At 43.2% G+C, this 23,859-nt stretch overlaps 2 protein-coding genes across 2 annotated transcripts in view; both read left to right on the forward strand.

Moving 5' to 3' along the window:
• Positions 1-23,859, forward strand: part of LOC103176307 (serpin B6-like) — a 38,896-nt gene that overhangs the window by 13,506 nt on the left and 1,531 nt on the right. Inside the window, 1 exon segment of the mRNA XM_042346264.1 lies at positions 1,072-1,324. Within this exon segment, the coding sequence (XP_042202198.1) occupies positions 1,072-1,324 (253 nt within the window).
• LOC103176212 (leukocyte elastase inhibitor-like) overlaps positions 12,280-23,859 on the forward strand; it is a 35,266-nt gene continuing 23,686 nt past the window's right edge. Inside the window, exon 1 of the mRNA XM_042345272.1 lies at positions 12,280-12,291. The gene's annotated coding sequence lies outside the window, so the exon portion shown is untranslated. The remainder of the gene's footprint in view (positions 12,292-23,859) is intronic.

The following is a 23,859-nucleotide window of genomic DNA, read 5'->3' on the forward strand; positions in this document are numbered from 1 at the left end:
ATCCGGGTAATGAAAGGTGGGGCTCTATTTAATAACAATAGACCGGTCAGGTGTACCGTCTGCACGGTGAAGTCAATATTTTTGATAACTGAAAGTAAAATGCACCCTTTAACATTCCCCCCGTTATTTAATGACAATCAAATGTGAACCATGAATTATTTATTATTTTAGTTTTAAAAACGCATGTTATTTTTAGAATATGAACCTGGGAATCCAATATAAACCAGATGATGTTTCTCTTATTTTGCTCTCTGGTCTGCTGTCTAACATTTTCACCAGCATCTAAGGCTGTTCTATACATAGTTTATTGTTGAGGTGATTGCAGTGAGTGGGAGAGATCCACATCATGTGTGTGTGTTCTTTGCTTCAACATCTAATGATGAGAGACCATTAGCTTCCTTTCTCAGCTTCAACAACAACAACAACAACAACAAGATTCCATTTATAAAGCGCGTTTCACGTCAGGAGGACATCCCAAGGCGCTGCACAGTTGGGTCATGACCCGAGCAGGGGGGAAATGGTCAGGGTGAGGGGAGGGAAGGGAGGGAGCGAGGAGGGGAAAGAGAGTCGAGAGGGGAGCTGAAGGCTCGGTCAAAGAGAAAGGTTTTGAGACCGGCCTTGAAGGAGGAGAGGGAGGAGGCGGCGAAGGCACTGGGGGATAGAGTTCCAGAGCCTAGGGGCTGAGAGGCTGAAGGCCCGACCACCGACGGTAGGGCGATTGGGTCGGGGGACGTGGAGCAGACCGGAGCCGGAGGAACGGAGGGTACGGGCAGGTAGGTACGGGGATAGTAGGTCGGAGCGGTAGGAGGGAGCAAAGCCGTGAATGGCCTTGTAGGTGAGGATGAGGATCTTGAAATCAAAAAAAAGTAGCTTCAGGGGAAACAGTGCCATCTTTTTAAGTCTCTCCACAAAACTACAAACTATATCCTTTCAATCTTGTGAATCTCCTATTGCTTCTTTAAAATGGCGAGCCAAAAACTACATAGAATGCTCGCAACTATGAACTAACTTTCATCTGATGATTCAGACAATAATAAGCTGTTTCAACCTCTTCCCTCCCTTTTTTTTCAGCTTCAAAATGGCCTGAGTTTTGATATGCTGTTAGACTGGACCGATCATGACAAGATGGATAATGATGAGATTGTTGTAATGCTCCCTAAATTTAAGATGGAGAACACCTACAAGTTCACCTCAACACTTGGTGGTATGGGAATGGTTGATGCTTTTGATGCTTTGAAGGCAAATTTCTCGGGAATGACTGAGAAAAATGAACTGGTTTTGTCAAAAGTTGTTCACAAAACCTTTGTTGAAGTTAATGAAGATGGTACAGAAACAGCAGCTACCACTGCAGTTATTATCCACGATGTGCAATATTACAAAGAGAATTTGTGGCTGACCATCCATTCCTGTTTTTCATCAGGCACAACAAAACTCGCAACATCCTGTTCTTTGGGAAGATTCTTCCTCTCCGTAAAACAATGCAAAAAGCCACTAACACAAGCATTAGTTAATAGCTTCACTCACTCACTTCTTGGGGGAAAGTAATCTGATCATTAATATCAGACTGTGGCTATGTCATCAGGTTTCACTGAAGGATGCTAAACCTTGGTCAGGATTGTGTAAACCAAAGATTTAAATGTTCTGCTATGCATTCATTTTTTACGTGTCTTTGTACAATTTTAACCATTGTCAAAATAATACTAACCTGCATTTTTATAAGAACCTTGTAAGTCCTATCAGTAATTTAACTTGTTATCTTACATACTGTATAACAGTACATTGAAGTTGAAATAAAATGATTTGCTTTCGACTCCAATTTTGGCTCCGTTTGTTTTCTTTCGCAAATGATTTTTTAGGTCAACAGCAAGAAGGGATTATTTAAGACATCTTGATATTTGTGAATTTGAAACACTGCCTACAATAAACATACGGTTAAGTTGCACTTGTTTTCCTAGTGGGAATTCTAACAATACTTGGATAAAGCAGCAAACAAATTTTTCTGTCTGTGGAGTGCAATCCCTCTTTTTTTAAACTACAATGGAATCCACTTTAGCCAGACTCGGTTAACCCTGGACGCCAGGTAAATCGGATAAAGTTCCCTTCCCCTATGTGTCCAGCTAAAGTGGATGTCACTGTATGTGCCTTGAGCCAAAACCTAACCCAGAAGGGAACATTGCTGAAGGAGTGGATGACATTTTACATTCCACACCATTCAGCTTGTCATCTCGTGGCAATTTTGTGCTATGGAGCATGTGCCCACTAGGAATTACATTGAAACTGTTCAAATTCTATATGACCCTTACAGCCAATGGAGAAGACTCTAATGCTGTGAATTGAGCTGGATTGGAACTTGGGTCAAGCTGACTGCTTCATATTTCTTTTTCTTGTGATTCCCAGCGAAGAACACAACCCAGAGGTCAATTGGAGGGTTACCACTGAACCCTTGATAAGATCATATACTTCAGTGCAATACAATGACTGTGTCTTTGTCTGTGTAGCTCAGATCACCCCTATACCACGTACGTACTCATTCTGGCTCTGGCCCTTAGAGTTTTGCATGCTGGACAAAATCATTATCATTGAGATTGGCATCAGTACATATAAAATAACATTGGAGATCAGTGCCTCCTATTGAGACATTAGGTTTAAGAATCTTTATGCAAATACATAAGAGTATTTATGAGCATTGTGTTTTATGAATCAGGCTACAAGTTCAGGATATTATTTATTATTTGTAGTGTGTGAAGAACCTTTGAGTGTATGTGGTTTATTATTTTCTGTCATATTTGGTAGAGATGAGCATTACTGGGGAGAAACCCATCTCACTTCTTTTAAGTTGTGTATCTTGAAGTTTGGTACTAGAGTTGGGTTTCCACACACAGTGATGAGGCAACATTCATGTTGAATCATGTGGGCACATCTTCCACATGCAAATTGTCTCTTCTGTAACATTTGTTTTCACAAGCAATCAATAACAATAGAAGGGTTGGCAGTAATTCAATGGGTTTTGCCAATACACCGATAATTATTCTTTCAAGAACTGTCAAAAACCCAAAACCAAGTGGACAACTGAGTCACAAATGAATAAATTAATGCAAAATCTTGAAGGTTTATTTAGCATATACAATGCACTTCTTATTATCCAAGTTATTGTGCAATGTTTGACGGTTGTTTACAGGCAGGTTTGAACAAAGTCAGGTACATTACCCATGAGCTGACTTTGTTTAAAAATTGCCGTTACATCAACAATTAACGAGAAAACTACAGCTGTAATAAACACATTTCTTATTTCTTAACCAATTTAATAGTAATAATAATAATAATAATCCTCACATTTGATATAGCGCTTTTCACATCATCTAGTCGTCTCAAAGCGCTTCACAGAATATGCTATAAAGTGAATTGACTGTATATTTATGGTCAAAACGCAGCAGCCAATGGTGCACAGCAGTCTCCCCACAAACAGTCGTGGATTGAAGTGACTAATTTCTTTTCTTCTTTTTTCTTGAGGGATTATTATCAGTCATGTGGAGCAAGGTAACTTGTCCAAGGTTTCGCTGTTCTGGAAATCGAACCCAGATCTCTCGCTTGAGAGGTGTGTGCCTTATCTAAATCCCTTATAACACTAAATAATAGTTACACAAAAACAACAACAGCAAAAGAACATTTGTATAGCGCCATTTTACTTCAGGAGGACAGCCTAAGGTGCTGGACAGACAGAGTTTTGGACCCAAGCTCAAAGACAGGATCGAGGAGTGTGGAGGGCAAGGGTAAGTGGATTGAATGAAATTATGGTCGAAGAGGAGGGTCTTGAGATGGGTTTTGAAGGAGGCAATGGAGGGAGTGATGCGGAGGGACTGCTGGATGTAATTCTACAGGGTGGGAGCAGAGTAGCAGAAGGCCCGTCCTCCAATAGTGGGGTGAAGGAGGCAGGGGGTATGAAGCAAGCCGGAGCCCACTGAGCGAAGGGAGCGAGCAGGATGTTAGGCAGTTAGGAGATAGCAGAGGTAGGGTGAAGCAAGACTATGGAAGGCTTTGAAGGTGAGGACCAGGATCTTAAACTGTATCCTCTGTGTGATGGGAAGTCAGTGGAGTCGGGCAGAGCCTGCTGTAGGAGAGGACACGTACTGCAAAGTTCTGGATGATCTATAGTCTATTGAAGAAGGAATTGGAGAGGCTGACAAGCAAGAAGTTTGCATAGTCAAACCTCGATGTAATGAAAGCATGTATGAGGTTTTCGGCGGCCTGCGGAGTGAGACAGTGGCAGAGCCAGGAGATGTTTCAGAGGTGAGGGAAGGTAGAATCAGTTATGGCATAGATGTAGGGTAGAAAGGATCGTTGAGATTCAAACTAGACCCCAAGGTTCTGGACTGGCTTAGAAACGTGGAGTGTGTAAATATGGATGGTGATGCTGTCAGCGCCTGAGGTGCCAATCAGGAGAGCCTCAGTCTTGTTGACATTCAACTGAAGAAAGTTAGCTCTCATCTCGGACTTGATGTCTGACAGACATTCTGTCAGGACAGCATTAGTCCTGGAGTCAAGGGTGGAGGCATAGAGGTAGAGTTGGGTGTCATCCACATGTGGAAGTTGACCCCATGTCTGCGGATGTTGTCACCAAGAGGGAGCATATAGATATTGAAGAGGAGGCCTTCATGGACAGAGCCCTGAGAAACGCCACACGAGACGGTGCAAGTTCTGAAGGAGAAACCATTTGTGGCGATGAAGTGGAGGCGGTGTGAGAGGTACGATCTGAACCAGTCAAGCACAGAGCCATGAAGGTTGAGATGAGAGGAGAGGCGGTAGATGAGGATAGAATGGTCTCACAACATGGTTCTGAGGGCACTAGCAGCTCATAAACATGAAGTCACTTATAATAACAAGCAGATAACACACCTCTTTATAGTGTGAGTTGGTATTTATGGATCTGGACAACTGTGTTATAATGGGGCTCCACTATACTGTTAAATGGGAATCCGTCCAAAGGAGATACTGTTTGGGATATTTAATTACACTAACATAATGAGTTCAACCCAACTAATCCTGTATTCAATAAGTTGAACTCAAGTAAACACCAAATTATTGTAATTTTACAGTTATATTTATGATGGTTCTGTTGACAACTGTGCTAAATATAAATCCACCAGAAATAGTTCAAATAATTCATTTTAAATTGTGGCCATTCCTCAGTATTTCTAAGTTGAGTCAAAACGACAATAATTTGCATTGCGGATTTACATTGGGAAAATGTCTCAAATCGCTTTACAAAGACTGAACGGAAGCCCGAGCTGGGAGGGAAATGGGTGGGGGAGGGAAAGAGAAGGTGGCCCAAAGCACAGTCAAAGGGATGAGTTTTTAGACGGGCTCTGAAGCAGAGAGAGGGGGCAGGTACCCGGGGTGGGGAGAGGGAAAGAGGAAAGTAACTGAAAGCTGATGATGGTAAGAGGTGGGTGGGAGTGGGGGGGGTGGCATCAAACATGCCAAACTTGATGAAACTAAGGGAGTGGCTGTGGAAGTAGGGTCACAGGAGATCTCAGAGGTAGGTGAGTAAGACTGTAAGGTGAGGATGAGGACAAGAAGTCATTCCACTGGGGGATAGGAAGCCAGTGGATCAGACGATGAGGGGGCTAATGGGTCTGCAGAGTCTAATATGGGTGAGGATGTAGGCTGCAGAGTTCTTGATATTTTGGGGGCACCTTGGGATGGCTGACGACATGAAAGGCACGATATAAATGCAATTTGATGGTTGTTTTGGAACTTATGTAGGGTGGAACTGGGGAGGCAGGTCATTGGAAAAGTCAAATCTGATTGGGACAAAGGCTGCATGAGGGTTTCAGCTATGTTGAGGGTGAGATAGTAATGTTGTAAGAGATGGAGGAAAGTGGCTTTGTTCAGTGCCCTGTTTGAAGGAGAGTTGAAAGTACGGGCTCTCTAAGTCGGAGTGAGCAATTGAATGGCATCTGATCCATACAGTTATGTTCTCCTGCCAATTGGCGGCTATGTCCTTTTAACTCAGGTGGTTTACATGCAACAATTGCAGAAATAAATTAGGCATAACAGTACTGCTCTGAATCTAAATCCCAGTGAATATATACTAATCAAGTACTGGGGTGCATTTCAGGGTTATTTGATCTACATTGAAACAAGATTACCTGTAAGACAGACCTAGAGTAATATGTGCAGTTATAATCATTTAACCTTAGAATCATGCAAAAGCCGTTGAAATGGGACAGAGGTGAGCAACTATGATGTTTTAGATGTCAAATTTAATTACAAGCAAATATTAAGAAAATTGGATTTGGAAAAAAGCATCCTATAAAGTGTCCTAATTGAAAATTTTGATGTTCTGAAGCACGTTGAGTCTGGACGTACATGACTGTAGTGAGATCATACAACCCTTGCAAAGAAAACGTTTAAAGGAATGATGGTGGTATACTGCTCGATGATAGATCTGATTGATCTCCATGTGGAGGGTGAATGAAAGATGAATAATAATAATAATAATCCTTGCATTTGATATAGCGCTTTTCATGTCTTCTATATGTCTCAAAGCGCTTTACAGAATATAATGTAAAGTGAATTGACTGTATACTTGTGGGCGAAACACGGCAGTCAATTGTGGACAGCAGTGTCCCACAAACAGTCGTGGATTGACCAAATTACTATTATTTTTTTTCTTGAGGGATTATTATCAGGCATGTGGGGTAAGGAAACTTGCCCAAGGTTTCGCCCTGCCAGGAATCGAACCCAGGTCTTTCGCTTGCGAGGCGAGTGCTCTAACCACTGAGCTACAGGAATGGAAGTTTGCTGTATTTTTAGTAACTTTGTTACTGATTAACAAAATGCTGTAGAATCTCAGGATATCCAATTTTACTAAATTATTTAGATCCAAAAGTAATTTAAAAATGTGTTTTATGTGATGTGCACCTTCACTAATTCATTGACAATCTATTCCTCTTGAGATTGGAAATGAAGATACTGGAATTGCTCAGAATATACAGTTCTACAATTACTTCTCCATATACCGTGTGTCCAAAGGCTAATATCGTTCCCCAAAAGAAACGTTATGGATCTGGAATTTTTCTCCCTATTTTTAGTAAATGAAATCGGAAAACAAAACAGAGCAAGTAGTAATCCAAATGTTCTCTTTTATAAAAACATAACAGTTTTTTTTTCAAGAAGAGTACATACTTTATCAACATTCATTTTCTTGAAGGCTGCCCGTAGGACTTTAAAATTATGGATATATTCATGCTCCAGCTTTGCTTGGAATTTGACTTTCTTCAGAACTATGCAGCCCGGAAAAAGCATATCCATAAACTGACAGTATGAAATTCCTGTTGAGAAAACAATCCAAATTTCAGTGAAACCTGAACCAAATGAACATGCTATTGAAATAGAATTATAGAGTGTGGGAAGGACTTTTGTGATTTTGATAATACATTTGTTAAAATATGACTGAAGAATAATGGATGCTCAGGAATAATGCCAAGACAGTAATATCATTGTAAAGGCCAGGTGGACATTTTTTGATCATAAGAACAAAACTATAGCTGTTTATACCATTACCTTAACAATCACATGATTTTAGGCCTTCACATCACCCTCCAGATAGCCACGATGTGATTCCAATAAAGATTTATACTTTTAAAGTTGTGTATTATTTAACCCGTTGGGAACAACAATGGCCAGTGTGTTCCATGTAGTTGATATGTGACGGTGTTTATATAGAAAGATTCAAGTTTATTACATGATAATCATTTTTTTAAGGAAATTATAGTCAGTATATAAAACTTGCAATTGTTGTTAATTGTAAATAGATTTTAAAACTTGTGTTGCACCAAATATGTCAAAATATTTTGAAAATTATAAATCAGGAAATCAAAATAAATGCATCCCATCTTGCCTCTTTCAATCTTTTTTAATCTCCTAGATAATATCCATACCACAGATCACTTGTCTAAACAGATGGGCAAACTGCTCTCAGGATTCTATGGAAGACTAGTCTTACATAGAAACATATTCGTGTTCTGGCCAGAAAGATGCCATTAGCCAATAGTGTCTGTGCCAATACTATCTTTTTTCTAAAAAAAGCAATCCCACTTTTCAACTCCCTCCATACACCTTAATGTTTCCTTTATTGTGAGCAGTGTGGGGCAGGTTGTAGCTTATGCAAGATCACAGAACCTTATAAGGATCTCAGAAAACCCATTTACATTGTGTTTGTCAATTTCCATAAGGCTTTCAAACTTAATGCCTCGTGAAGAAGTTGTAAGCTATGGGCCTACGTGGCTAATATCTTTGGTGTAAATTCCAGTTTGAAGATCAATGTAAGGATTGATGGGAAATTCACTACAATATGAGATTAATGTATCAAAAGATTACAATGGAGTTTGCGTCCTTGGATGGTGATGCTGTCGTTGACTGAGGTGTGGATGCTCTGATGATAGAAAATCAGGAAGGCCTCGGTCTTGTTGAATTTCAACTGAAGAAAGTTGACTCTCATCCAGGACTTGCGTCCCAAAACTTTAGCAATGAAAGGCAAGTTGGAAATCATCCGGAAGTTAACAAGGTTCAAGGGATAGAGAGTGTTTTTTTTGAGGAGGAATGATGACAGCAGTTTTGCTGAGGAGTGGAACTGGTTGACTGTGTCAGCCGGCAGGGAGCAGAGTGGGGGGTGTTGAGACAGCAGGTGCTGGTGTTGATGGTTGAGACAGAGGAAAAGGAGACAGGGACAAAGGAGAGTAGGGTGGGGGCAGTGATAGGAGTTGTGGCAGAAGGATTAGATGGTGTGGAAAGCAAGGGAAGGGTGCTAGGAAACATGGGTGTGGGGAGGAGGAAGAACCCAACCGATGTTATCATTCATCTACTACACCCCGAAACTCTGGAACCCTCTCCCTCAATCCCTCCGCCTTGCCCCCTCTCTCCCCCTTTTCAAGTCCCACCTCTCACCCACCCCCACCGGGCTCCAAGTCAGGCTCTGCAACTGTTAAGCCTTCTGGAACGCTAGCTATAAATGTGAGTTAACGGAGCAAGGGACCTGACCAACAAATTCAAGCAAATCTGGAAAAAATTCACATCCCAATAATAGTTTCAAAGTATTTGGATACTGGCCTGGGCTTTACAAACCTGGAGATGTTATAGAGGTTTCTTATTCCTCTTGTGCATGAAAGCTATATCACAAAACTTTACCAGTTGAACCCAATGTCCACTTGATTGCACCGGAGAGCACAGTTTTACTCCATATTTTCAAACTTGTACAATTGAACCTTGCATTCACAATATCTTTGCAGCTGTACTCTTATTAAATTTCCTTACCATTGTAATATATATCTCTCAATCAATTCAACACCATACAAGTATCTGCCTACCTCAATAATTTAGCTTTCTGCACTTGAAAGATATTAGCTGTTTCAATCCGATACAATTACTAAATGAAAGTTCTTTATTTCTATTAACTGATTCTATTAACTAGATTTCTCCAAGGAGTAAATAATTGCTGCATTAATCTCAGTAATTTATGAAAACTTGAACAACATCGTGCATTTATATAGGACACTTCACAAAGGATAAGCGGTGTCTGAGTGCTTAAGGGATCTCCCATAACTGATAGTAGGAATAATAATAATCCTTGCATTTGATATAGCGCTTTTCACGTCGGGAGGACGTCCCAAAGCGTTTCACAGAACACACTGTAAAGTGAATTGACTGTATATTTGTGGGCAAACGCGGCAGCCAATTGCGCACAGCAATGTCCCACAAACAGTCGTAGATTGAAAATGACCAATTTATTATTGTTTTGGTTTTGGAGGGATTATTATTAGGCGTGTGGAGTAAGGAAACTTGCCCAAGGTTTCGCCCTGCCTGGAATTGAACTCAAGTCTCTCGCTTGCAAAGTGAGTGCTCTAACCACTGAGCTACAGGACTCGATAAAGAATACTTTATCTAATAGATTTACTGATCTGGTCTTTGAATCATAAGAATGTACAAAACTGGAACCAGATCAGATGGTCCACAGTAGGATGGCAGATGTATGGATTCAGTGAAACACCACTCCCAGCTCTGGTTCTTGCGGTAAATTGTGAACTGCTATTTGTATTCAGGTTATAAGCAACAGCCCCTTGGAGTTCCTTTCCCTGCCGATACCAGTTTAATGAAAACTAAGAGAACTGAAGTGATGTTTCATGATTGGTCAAGCCTAACATTTATTTTCCAACTCTTATGTCCCTTGTAACATTTCTCAATCCACAACACTGTTGTAATATGTAGTTCTTTCATTTAAAAATAAATAAAAATAATTATTAGTATAAAAATATGTATAATATAATTTGTGAGTTTGATATAGCGCTTGATCATGTCTTCAAGATGTCTCAAATTGCTTGACAAAATACGCTGTAAAGTGAATTGATTGTGTATTTTGTGGGGGCATCGCGGCAGCCAATTGCACACAGGTTCGAATAATGACCTGACAATCCAATAAAGGTGGAATAGAAGTTTTATCAACCAAAGTAACAATACAAAACAAGTAAAATACTAATGCCCCTACAAGTAACAAAACATATACTACTGGATCGGACCAGTAAGTTGCATGGATTTCAACACTTCTTCTCTCCGCTGGAACTGCTAATTTACTTGCCTAAAGTTAGGATAGTTAGACTATTTGCCCCACTGTCTTCCCCTTAGATCCCCCAATCAGGGGTCTGCCACGTATGCCTTACATGTGTTAGTATCTTATCTGTTCTTTGCAGACAACTGGGGTCCCTGAGTAAAAGCAGCCTGCTCATTATTTATCAGCGTGTGACAGCTTGTTTTTCTCCTTCAAAAATCGGTGTCTAAGCCCTGAATGGTAGAAACAATTAGGTGGACTGACATGTGTTTAAACAGGACTGGGTTGCTTTGCTTAGGTATGTGGAAAGGTATACCCATTTTCCATCTTATCAGGGCGAGGCAATCTCTTCTTGTATTGAGAAATCTAGAGTATAACAGGTGCTACTCATGACAGCCCATTCCTCTCTCGAAACCCATGTCTTATCTTGCTCCTTCCATTGCAACTAAATGACAGTTAACCTTTAGAGCTAAAACAGCTTATCGAGCAGATTCCTGACATTTTATTCCTTGTCAAAATGAACATTTGTAGCAGCTTCTCACAGTTTCTATCTTACCTTGGTGCTACAGTCTTATTGTTACATACATGGCGAATATTGATAGATATATATATATAGTTTCCTTGACTACAACCTTCTATAATACGATTTCAAAATCAACCTAAGACCTGCCCCAGCGACTGGTCGGCTCTTCCAAATCCTGATGATGAGCCTTCCTGGCTGGGCTATAATCAGCAGCGCCCTGGAATACCGTAAACTGATCTGGATCAGGAACCGGAATAGAGACCGCCAGAGGGTTGGCTCAATTCTGACATTCCATTGCAGTTCAGCTCCAAGAAGATCCCACTTACTTCCCTCCAAGGAGGATAGTCACTAGTTGGCCATTCGACATGTGACAAGTGCGGGATCGAGACCTCACTGGGTGGATGGTAGGTACAAGGAACTCCCTGCGAGCTTCCCGGTTGGCAATGTATCTCAGTATGAATGTGCGAGAGCATTGCCACCATCCTCCTGTACCACAGCTCTCATCCCTTCGCATTGAGCGATGGTTCCACCAGTTGGAGGTACAGAGTTTAAGCACAAGCTGCTTGTCTCTCTGCAGGCAAATCAAGGTGGATTCCAGGCGCTGGACGTACGAACGTGAGTTCACAAACTCAGACTCCAGGTAATGTCTTCCAGTAGCTGTCGCCCCAAGCTTCAGAGTTTCCTCTTTGGGCCGTGAGCGTGTGAAATAGGTATTAAATGAATCCCAGCGTGGAAGAGTTCTGCTTAACAATTGCAACAAACATGCAGAACAATAAAAGTATCTGCCAAAGGTTCTTTGCTGTATTTTACAGACCATCATCTACACAGTTACTGTATTGATTCAGAGCATTTGACACAATTGCTTTTGAAATGCTGAGATGTTTCACCATTGCAGACACTGTATCTAATGCAATGATTTATTATTATTTGAAATATTATTACATTTTACGGCATGAAAAGACTCATTTAAAAAAGGTAATAAATTTGGTTTCATAAGAAACATATTAAAAAACAATAAATATTAGGCACCCGTCCAAAGTAGGGCAGGGCCGTGTCACGTGGGGTCCCGGGTGACGTCAGGCCGGCGGTATAAGGAGCCCTGGATCCCGGGGCGGAGTGACAGACAGTTGAGCGCAGCGCGAGGAGTGTGTGCACAGCGGCTGCAGTCAGTGTGTGCACAGGTGGGGCTGCAGGGACTGCCTTTCTTACCACTTGACCTCTCAACTTTTCCTTTCCACTCCACACACTGGCGCTGAGCTGAGCTCCTGCACTGCCCTCCCCGCACGGCTGCTGTTCTTTATTTACAACACGGTATAAGTCCGTGATCGCTGCTGGGGTTTGGTTCCGTCATCCTTGCCTTAAGTAATTCATTTGCTAATGTGTGTTGGTGTGCAATTCCTCCCAAGCTGAGCTCAAGTCTTGTCTCCTTCATGTCTCATGGATTCATGGGTAGAGACCAGGGCTGGGAGTCGTTGTGTTTTTTTTATATATAAAATTGAACTGATTATACAAAAGGTAATGACAGTTGTGCCTGTTGTCAGTAACTTGGCACAACTTCAATCTTGCAGTTGTTACCAACATTGTAAGTTGGGTTATCAGGTCAATTTGGTTTTCCAGTTGTTTGGAACTTAATAAAATTGGTCTCAAAGCTATATTTCACCTACAAAATTGTTTAAATTGTTGACTGGCACCGGCCTCCTGCTTGTCCCAATATTCCAGTCTGTTGACCCTCAGCTCCACCATTGGCGGACACGTATTCAGCTACTACACCCCGAAACTCTGGAACACTCTCCCTCAATCCCTACACCTTGCCCACTCTCTCTCCCTTTTCAAGTCCCATCCCCACCCCCCCCACCCGGCTCGGAGTCAGGCTCTGCCGCTGTTAAGCCCTCTGAAACGTCAGCTTGCGTGGAGGGCACTGTATAAATGTGAGTTGTTGTTGAAGGAGCAAGGGACCTGACCAACAAATTCAAGCAAATCTGGAAAACATTCACACCCCAATAATAGTTTCAAAATCTTTGGATACTGGTCTGGGCTTTACAAACCTGGAGGCGTTATTGAAGTTTCTTATTCCTCTTGTGCATGAAAGCTATATCATGAAACTTTACCAATTCAACCCAATGTCCACTTGATTGTCATCAGAGAGCACTGTTTCACTCCACATTTTCAAACTTGTACAATTGAACGTTGCATCCGTAATATCTTTGCAGCTGTACTCTTATTAAATTTCCTTACCATTGTAATGTGTATCTCTTAATCAATTTAACACCATACAAGTATCTGCCTACCTCAATACTGTAGCTTTCTACAATTGAAAGATATTAGCTGAAATATTTCAATGCAATACAATTATTAAATGAAAGTTCTTTATTTCTATTAACTGATTCTATTAACTAGATTTCTCCAAGGAGTAAATAATTGCTGCATTAATCTCAGTAATTTAACAAAACTTGAACAACACATTGCATTTATATAGTGCCCTTCACACAGGTTAAGCGGTATCTGGGTGCTTAAAGGATTTTCCATAAGTGAGAGTAGGAATACTTTAACTAATAGATTTACTGATCTGATCTTTAAATCATAATAATATACAAAACTGGGGCCAGATCAGATGTTCTGCAAATAACAAAAGGATGGCAGATGTATGGATTCATTGAACCTTCACTCCCAGCTCTGGTTCTTGGAGAAAATTATGAACTGCTATTTGTATTCAGGTTATAAACCCCCTGGAGTTCCTTTCGTGGCGATTACCAGTTTAGTAAAAACTAAAAGAACTGAAGTGATATTTCATGAGTGGTCAAGCCTAACATTTATTTTTCATCTCTTATGTCCCTTATAACGATTCTCAATCCACAATACTGTTGTATTAAGTAGTTATTTCAATTAAAAATAAATAAAAATAATTATTAGTATAAAAATATATATGGTATAATTCGTGAATTTGATATAGCGCTTAATCACGTCTTCGAGACGTCTCAAAGTGCCTCACAAAATATGCTATGAAGTGAATTGACTGTATTTTGTGGGAAAAATGAGGCAGCCAATTGCACATGGCAGTGTAGCACAAACAGTTGTGGATTGAGTGACCAAATTATTATTATTTTTTTGAAGGAATTATTATCCTGGAAAAGCGATCTGCCCATCGACTAACAACTGGGTTCCTACTTACTGCTAGGTAAATCGAGGCACTTGGAGTAAGCAAACTTGCCCAACGTTTCTCCCTGCTAGGAATCAAACCCAGGTCCACGAGTCAAGTGCTCTAACCACTCAGCTACAGGACTTCATGTATATTCCACTTTCCTCATGAAAAAACACATCCGTGACTTAAAAAAGAAAAGATGCAAAACTGCTTCAACCCCATTCCAATCTGCAAAAACCCTGTCCTCTTGTTTATTTTTAAACAAATATATTTATGATCATATAAAAAATATATCCCATTTGCCTCATGAAGAACATATCTAACAACAAATATACTAGAGAAACCGCAACTGCTTCGATCCCATTACAATGTGCAACAACTCCGTCTCCTTATGGCAGCCCCTATTTCTTCACACTTTCCTTAACTGGAGGGACCAGGGCTTCCTCTTTCTAGGATCTGCTGCCTTTATTTGCAGGGAGATCTTACACTTTTAGGCTAGTCCCAGCTCTGCCATCCCTCACTTACCGAATGGCTCGTCATTATGCCTCACTCCACTGCTTTCTTTCAGTTTGCCACAGCCTCCATCAAACCCTCTTGATGAAGGCCGTCCTGTCCATATTATACTCTACCCTGTCCAGGACCTTGAAGAGGATCGAGTACAGAAGCACTCGTAGAGGGAGCTGCTGCTTCCAGTGCAGTTGCTGCTCCTGTCCCACCCCACGTCCATCATCCCTCACTTCCAGGCTCTTAGGCTTACCCTGTCCTGTGGCTCCAACCCACTCTCTCCTAATTCCTCTGCCCTCCTCAGTCGCAAGGGTTGGTTTCCCGCTCCGCTCACCATCGCTCCATCCTCTGTAGCCGCTCTGCTCCCCGCGACCGCTTTCCCATTCTTCACATCAGCTTTCTCTTTTCTCTGCTGCTTTCTCACTTTCCTTCACAGCAGCTTTCTCCCCATTCTCCGCCACTTTCTCTCCTTTGGCCATCACTTTCTCACCTTTCACCTTCTTATTACTGCCAACGTCCATCTGACATGAAAGGCGCTAGTCAATTCCACCTCCCACCACCATCTAACCCACCTCCATCTCCTTCCACCCCAGGAAAAATCTCCGTCCCCTCCCTCTCGGCTGCCCTGGAATTATCTGAACTCCTTCCCCTCTGGGCTTCCTCCCGCAATGACCTATCCTCCTCAGTCACTCTGCTCCACAGCTCCCTCTTCTCCACTCTTGATTCCCTTGCTCCCTTCTCTTCTCACACCATCTCCTATTCATGTAAGTCACCATAAGGCACCAGCCATCGCCCTTAAAGCACAGGTGTGTGCCACTGAATGCACCTGGCTTAAATCAAACTTAACGGTCCATTGGCAGACCTGGCTGGATCTTATCAAATCTTAACCCTTTCTACTCCCAAGACAATTTTGGAGGCCAAGGACAATCCAGGCTCCTCTTCTCCATCACCAACCAGCTCCTGCACCCATCATCTCACGTCTCGCCTATCCTGACTTCAAATGCCAACTGTAAGGCGATGCTGGACTTCCTCGAATCCAAAGTTGAGAGGATCCGCTCAGATGTCTCTACCCTTCCAGCTGCTGCACCCTCACCATCTCCACCTCTTACCCCAGCCCCTACACACCTCCCTCCCTCCACACCTTCGAACCTGTTTCCCATTCCTCTCTCATCACCACTATAAACCGGATGAAACCGACCACCTGTTCCTTCGACCCCATCCCTACTCCTCTCCTTACTTCCCAGCTCAACCTTCTTGCCTCTCTACTCACAGAAATCATTAACCTCTCCCTGTCCACTAGTACTGTTGCCACCCCATTAAAAAACGCCGTCATCACTCCTATCCTTTAAGCACCCTCCCTGGACCCATATCTGCTCTCAAACGATCGCCTCATCTCCAACTTCTCTTTCCTCTCCGAGCTCCTGGAACAAGTTGTTGCTTCCCAGCTTTGCTGCTTCCTCTCGCATCACATTTTTCACGAAACCTAATCAGGTTTCCCTGCCGCTCATCGCTCAGAAACTACCCTGGTCAAAGTGACAAATGACATTCTGTCCATCTGCGACCAGGGATCCCTTGCTTCCTCGTCCTTCTTGACTTCTCTGCTGCCTTCGAAACCTTCAACCAGTCTATCCTCATCCACCGCCTTTCCCCTCAAACTTCATGGCTCTGTCCTTGACTGGTTCAGATCGTACCTTTCACACCACCTCAACTTCATCTCCACAAACGGTTTCTCCTCTAGGCCCCTGCACCATCTCGTGTAGCATTCCTTAGGGCTCTGTCCTTGGTCCCCTCCTCTTCAATATCTGTATGCTCCAACTTGGTCACATCAACCATAGACATGGAGTCAACTTCCACATGTATGTGGATGACACTCTACCCCTCTGCCTCCACCCTTGACTCCAGGACCACTGCTGTCCTGACAGAATGTCTGTCGAACATCAAGTCCTGGTGAGAGTTAATTTTCTTCAGTTGAAGAAGGCTTTCCTGATAGGCTCCCATCAGCACCTCCTCACCTCAGATGCTGACAGCATCACCATCCATGCTTGCACACTCCACCTTACTAAGGCAGTCTGGAACCTTGGCATCTTCTTTCACCCTCAACTATCCTTTCTATTCCCATCTGTGCCATGATCTGCTCTGTCTTCCCCCACCTCTGCAACATTGACCGGCCCCCGCCACTCTTTCACACTGCAGTCCGCCAAAACCCTCATACATGCCTTCATTGCGTCGAGGCTTCACTATACTAACCCATTGCTCATCGGCCTCCCCAACTCCTCCCTGCACAGGCTTCAGGTCAGAATTCTGCAGCCCACATTCTCTCCCACACCATGCTGCTAGACCCTATCAGCCCACATCCTCGGCCAACTCCAATGTCTTCCCATCACACAGAGGATATAGTTCAAGATTCTGGTCCTCAGCTTCAAAGCCCTCTATGGTCTTGCTCCCCCCCTACCTCTGCCACCTCCAACCAACTTGCTCATTCCCTCCGCTCAACGGGCTCCGGCCTGCTTCACGTCACCCATCTCGATCTCCCCACTATTGTCATGTGGGCCTTCTGCCCCTATCCTCTGGAACTGCATCCTGCAGTCCCTCCACCTCGACCCTTCCCTTGCCTCCTTCAAAGGCCATCTCAATACCCTCCTCTTCAATTTTGATCTCCCTGCTTCGCCCACCTGCCTTCCACCCTCCCCAATCCCGAACTCCAGCTCTGGTCCAAAACTCTGTCTGTCCAGTGCCTTGGGACATGCTCTTGACGTGAAAGCCGCTATGCAAATGTAATTTTGCTGTTATATCAAGTTGTGACTGGCATGTAGACCCACACCAGCCCTGAGTACAATATAATAGTTTGGGGCTTCCTTGAACCAGCGATTATAATCTGAGTGGGTGGAATGCAATTGTCCATTTTCTCCTCTTGTGAAGGGTAGAAATATTATCTCTGTTCTATTTGTGTAATTAATATCTATAATGCAATTTTCTTAGGTAGAGTATATGCTATATCTGCACCACAATTCCAGGAGGGGAAAAAGCTTTAATTCTTCACCTTCTACTTCCAATACCTTAGGATTTCCTTGAATCCACTCTGAAATTCTATCAAGCTGAACTCGCAGCAGTTGATTTTTGCAATGAGTCAGATGAAATCAGACAGCAGATCAACGCTTGGGCAGAGGCACAGACTGAGGGTAAGCAACTCTGAAATATTTAGGTAATACAAACAATATATGAATGGCTCACTTTCCCATCAGCGAGCAATCTAATGCATTTGTGTCACACAATCAGTCATTCACTGGCCAAATGTATCAAGCTATTGTGCCAATATTCCTAGGCATTGGCACCAGACAATCAAGCCCAGATAAAATAGAGTCAGGCACATTTCATTACGTTTTCTTTTAAGAAAACTTTTATGATAGGAATTCAAAATGGAAGAGAGAAAACACCCTTCTCCTTACAGTAGCAACAACAACAAATTTACATTGATATAGCACCGCTCATGTCAGGAGGACAACAACAAAATTGCATTAGTATAGAGCCTTTGACGTCTGGAGGATGTCCCAAAGTGCTTCACAGATTTATAGAGAGCTGGGCAGAATGGGTAAAATTTCCACCACCAATGGTGGAGTAGATAGGGATGGATAGAGCGGGGGACATTAAAGCAAGTCAGCCTTAACTAAGCGAAGGGAGCTGTTGGGTTGGTAGGTAGAGTTGATGGAGGTCGCAGAGGAATGGTAGTTGGAGGGAAACTTTGGAGGGATTTAAGAGCAAGGACAGGGATCTTGATTTTGGTCAGCTGGGGAATAGGAAGCGAGTGAGCCGAGATAGGATGGATGGGATAGACTTCCACAGCCTGGTGTAGAGAAGTACATGAGCTGCAGTATTCCATATTGTATGCATAGAAGGAGCTGGGGAGATCCGTGAATATTCCAGCCTAGACATGATGAATATGCAAATAAGGAATGTACATAGGTCTTTAAAAATGGGAAGAGAAGAAAATCACCCCAGCCTTGTGAGCAACTTGTGAGGGAATGTCACCTGACATCACTGCTTCAACCCACAGACAAAAATGTGAATAATAATAATCCTTGCATTTGATATAGCACCTTGTCATGTCGTTAAGACATCTCAAAGCGTTTCACATTAATGTAAAGTGTAGTGACTGTGTACTTTGTGGGTGAATGCTTGTAAGTTACTACTAAAAGAGCTAATATACTACACACCTTCTGGAGAGGATATTTAAAGCTGTCAATCATAAATGATGTAACTGAATGTGCTTGATTCCACTTCATCGTTTTATGTTCTGTATTCCATGGATTCTGATTCTTGTGTTTTTTTAAACATGCCCACGGATAAGATCAAGGACTTGTTGGCCCCAAATGCTATTGGCAGTCTCACAAAGCTTGTCCTCGTCAATGCCATTTATTTTAAAGGCAACTGGGAGAGGAAGTTTGAAGCTGAAAGCACCCATGAGCGACCTTTCAAAATCAGCAAGATAAATTGTAAGATGTAATGCTTGGAGATGTATGAATAATCTAGTTGTATGCTTTTTGAAGCCTTCTATAGCGCACTGGCCTACATTGAAGACACAATACAAACTGCTCATATGTATGAATTTAGGCAAGCTCAATTTTCTTTGCTTCCCTTCCCCAGCCGACTAGTAATTGGGATCAGTGTTGTTCTTTTTATTATTGAAGTTAGGGCTTGTGACGTGGTGGTTACCTGTCCATAGTAAAGCTAAAGCCTAACTTCTATAGATTTATATTTCACAGTTCTGGCTTGTATTTTAACTTTGTACAATTTAGAATACAGTAGAAACCCGGTTTGCAATCACCTCGGTAATCCAGCCACCTCACAATTATGGGCACATTTTCACAGTCTCTGTCATGGTCTATATTAAAAGATTGGCCGTCTGCTTCAATGAACCGGGCACCTCACTGTACAGGACAACGGTCATCGATTGCAGTCTGCGGCAATAGAAAAGCGCGGCAGCTACAAGTGCCCTCCTCCACTACAGACACAGAACAAACACTCCCCTTCACTACTAACTTGTACACAGTGCAGGAGTCTCGTGCTGTTTGCTCGTCGCTGCTCCTGTGGGTGGAGTGGGCTCTGGTTTCTCATGCTCAACACGGGGACTGTTGGGATCGTGGAAGTCATGCAAGCGAGATATGGACTTGGCCCAGCGCCCCCGGCCTAACCTGAGCTCCTGCGGCCAATCCTTGGTAAGTGCTGTAAACATGTCCTTACATGAGAGAGTGGACTTGATCAAAAATAGTGAGGACAAAAGTCATAGACAGTTAGTTGTGATCTATGACATTGGCAGAACACAAGTTGGTGCATTCTCAAAAGGAAGGCTGAATACATGACAGCATTTGAAGAAAATTAACAGCCTAAGAGAAAACGTGTGTGTTTGTACTGTCAGTATAAAGACATTGATAAACTGACATAGGAGTGGTTCCAACATGCCCATGGTCTCAATATGCCTGTATCTGGCCATAAGATACAGGAGAAAGCACAGAGCTTTGCAGCTTCTCTCGGCCAGACTGGCTTCATGGCATCAAATGACTGGCTTGGCCGTTTCAAGTCCAGCACAACATTGGGTGAAACAGGTGATGTTGAGTCTGCTATTGTTGACAACTGAAAGGAGAAACTCCCTGAGATTACATCTGGCTATGCACACAAGGACATCTTTAACATGAATGAATCTGATTGTTTTCAGGGCCTTCCCTGATAGAAGTCTTTCAGTTTGCGGTGATGGCAGCACAGGTGGGAAGAAGTCCAAAGACTGCATCACCCTCTCTGATGGTTATTTTTGGTGCATATTCCTTTGATTACCTTATCAACCAACATCAACTGTATTGTGCTTCAAGAGAACTTCAATGTCTTTGAGATCTGCAATGCTGTTCCTACCATGAACTGGAAACAGCCATCACCTGCAATGTTCCCAGCTTTGTATCAGCATTAGCTTTTGATGAACCTGTCTGATACAAATGAAACATTTTTGCCCTTTGTTACACAGTGTATCTTGTTACATTGCCAAATGCAGTCAGGCTGATATTTAAATTATTCTTTGTAAGTAAAGGACTCACCAAACAACTGCAACATACTTGTTTTTGTCAACGAAGATTAGTCAACACATGAGTGATCAGTCCTAGCACAGGTAAACAACAACAGCAACAAGATTACATTTGTATAGCGCCTTACACGTCGGGAGGATGTCCCATGGAGCTGGACAGTGTACAGCATCTCAGACCCGAGCTGGGGTCAGGGGGGAGAAGGGGGGTTAGGGGGATGACCGATGGCATGGTCGAAGAGGAGGATCTTGAGGCGGGACTTGAAGGAGGGGGTGAGGCAGAGTGACTGGGGGATGGAATTCCAGAGGTTGGGGGCAGAGTGGCTGATGGCTCTCCCGCCAGTGGTGGGGCGAGTGGGTCGGGGAATGTGGAGCAGTCCGGAGCCGGCTGAGCAGAGGGAGTAGGCGGTTTGGTAGGGAGTTAGGAGGTTGCAGAGATAGGGTGGGGTGAGGCCATGGAGGGCTTTGTAGGTGAGGACCAGGATCTTGAACTAGATTCTCTGAAGAATAGGGAACCAATGGAGTCGGGTGAGTATGCGGGAGATGGGGTCGTGGAGTTTGGTGCGGGAGAGGACACGGGCTGCAGAGTTCTGGATTATCTGCAGCCTGTGGAGGGAGGAGTTGGGAAGGCCGACAAGCAGGGCATTTGCATAGTCGAGTCTGGAGGTGATGAAGGCATGAACAAGAGTTTCAGCGGTCTGAGGGGTGAGGTAGTGGTGGAGTCGGGCGATGTTATGGAGGTGAAGGAAGGCAGAGCGGGTCATGGCTGGATGTGGGGAAGAAAAGACAGTTGAGGGTCAATCAAGACACCCAGGTTCCTGACTGGCGGTGAGTTGAAGTGTGCAACCATGGAGGTTGATGCTGCTGAAGCCTGAGGTGCAGAGGCACTGGCGCGAGTCAATCAGGAGGGCCTCAGTCTTGTTCATATTCAACTGTAGGAAAGTTGCCCGCATCCAGGACTTGATGTCTGACAGGCAGTCTGTCAGGACAGCAGTGGTCCTGGAGTTGAGGGTGGAGGCAGAAAAATAGAGTTGGGTGTCATCCGCATACATATGGAAGTTGACCCCATATCTGCGGATGATGTCACCAAGGGGGAGCATGAAGATATTAAAGAGGAGAGGGCCAAGGACAGAGACCTGGGGGATGCCAGACGTGACAGTGTGGGAGCTGGAGGAGAAACCGTTAGAGGCAACAGTGGAAACGGTGAGAGAGATAGGAATCGAACCAGGCAAGGGCAGATCTGTGAAGATTGAGTAAAGTGGAGAGGCGGTGTATGAGGATCGAGTGGTTGACAGTGTCGAAGGAGGCAGAGGGGTCGAGGAGGACAAGGAGACAAAGGGGACCCTGATCACAGATGTTCATAATGTCATGAGTGACTTTGACCAGGGCTGTTTCCGTGCTGTGGGCAGCGTGGAAGCCGGATTGGAGGGATTCAAAGAAGGAATGGCGAGAAAGAAAGGAACGGAGCTGGGACACGACGACTTGTTCCAGGACCTTGGAGAGGAATGGGAGGTTAGTGATGTGGCGGTAGCCGAAGAGGAGAGATAGGTCCAGGGAAGGTTTTTTGGGGATGGGGGTGATGACGGCTGTTTTTAGGGGGTTGGGAACTGAACCGGTGGACAAGGAGAGGTTGATGACGTCAGACAAGAGGAGGACTTTCTCTTTTCCTTCCCACTATGACTTTCGTCACATCTTTACAGCTGACTTTCCGCTCTCAAATGCTTACTTTCACACACGTTCCTGCTCACTCACTTTACCTTGTCTCTTCCACCACATTCATTGCAGTTCAAGCAGTGCGGCCTTGGAATGATGTCTCAACAACAACAACTTGCACTTATATAGCGCCCTCCGCGCAGGGTAGGGTCTCAGAGCGCAATCCTTACGTTTTTTCACTTTGGTCTACTCCCCTCCCTGTTGTGATGCCTTCTGGGTAGTGTAGGATACAGTGTCTGGGACTTGATGCTCTCCTGCAGATAGTTTGTGGTCCCCAGAGAGGCAACAAGGACGACTTAATCCTGACACTTGCTTGATGCTCCTCCTGGCTCACTGCAGGGATAGGTGAGAGACCGGGGCCTGGTGTTGGTGTGGGTAAATACTATATTATTCTCAGATTTACACAGGGTTCAGGACCTAAACCACGACACGATGTCTGTGACCCTCATACAGTTATACAGTATATAATAGTCATTATTCTAAGACTCTGGGTTACACAGCACAAATGTCATTCTTTCTGCCCCTCTCCATAAAAGCCCCTGTGATGCACTTCTGCAGGCAGCTTCATTTGATGTTTTTTCTCGGAAGTTCTGTAAGCGTAATGTTTCAAACAGGTCCAGATGCTTACGAAGTACATAAAGTTCCTTAATTTATACGCTTTGACCCTAATTTTGTAGAGTGTCTGACTGCAAAAGCACTCCGGAGCAACACAAAATAAATAATAATAATCCTTGTGTTTGATATAGTGCCTTATCCTTTTGCTGAGATGTCTCAAAGCGCTTAATACAGGATTAGGGCTGAGAATTGACTAAGATTATATTTTCCTTTGATATGACACTGAATATTTTCTGTACCTTTAAAATAATTTTGAAAGTCACTGTTTCCTACATAATCTTGCAAAGTTAAAGAAATTCAATATAAGAAATAGAACAAAATTTAATTATCAGAGGGAAATAATACCCAAGCTGAAAGGGGAAGAAAAATTGTGTGGTTTCTCTTTCATCTAGCTTTCTCCCAAGAAGTTAACGATATGTCTTAGGAAATACAAAAAATACACATTACCATGCAAAATGCAAGTCAAGCCACTTATATTTCCTGGGAAGTGCTGTGAGATTTCTCAACAATGTGGTAAGGCATCAAATTAAAAGATGACAATATTTCTCCTCACCCACATGACAGTTGCCGTATTGACTGCTACAGTTTGTGTCATTTGCTAAAATTTCCGATGACTTGTACGAGTGCTCTTTTTAGAATGTTCCTGTCGTTAATAAGTCATAAAATTTGTGGATCTCGCTGTCTGAAGTGTTTATTGA

Source organism: Callorhinchus milii, unplaced genomic scaffold, assembly GCF_018977255.1.
Source record: "Callorhinchus milii isolate IMCB2004 unplaced genomic scaffold, IMCB_Cmil_1.0 Scaffold2, whole genome shotgun sequence".
Lineage (NCBI taxonomy): Eukaryota > Metazoa > Chordata > Chondrichthyes > Chimaeriformes > Callorhinchidae > Callorhinchus > Callorhinchus milii.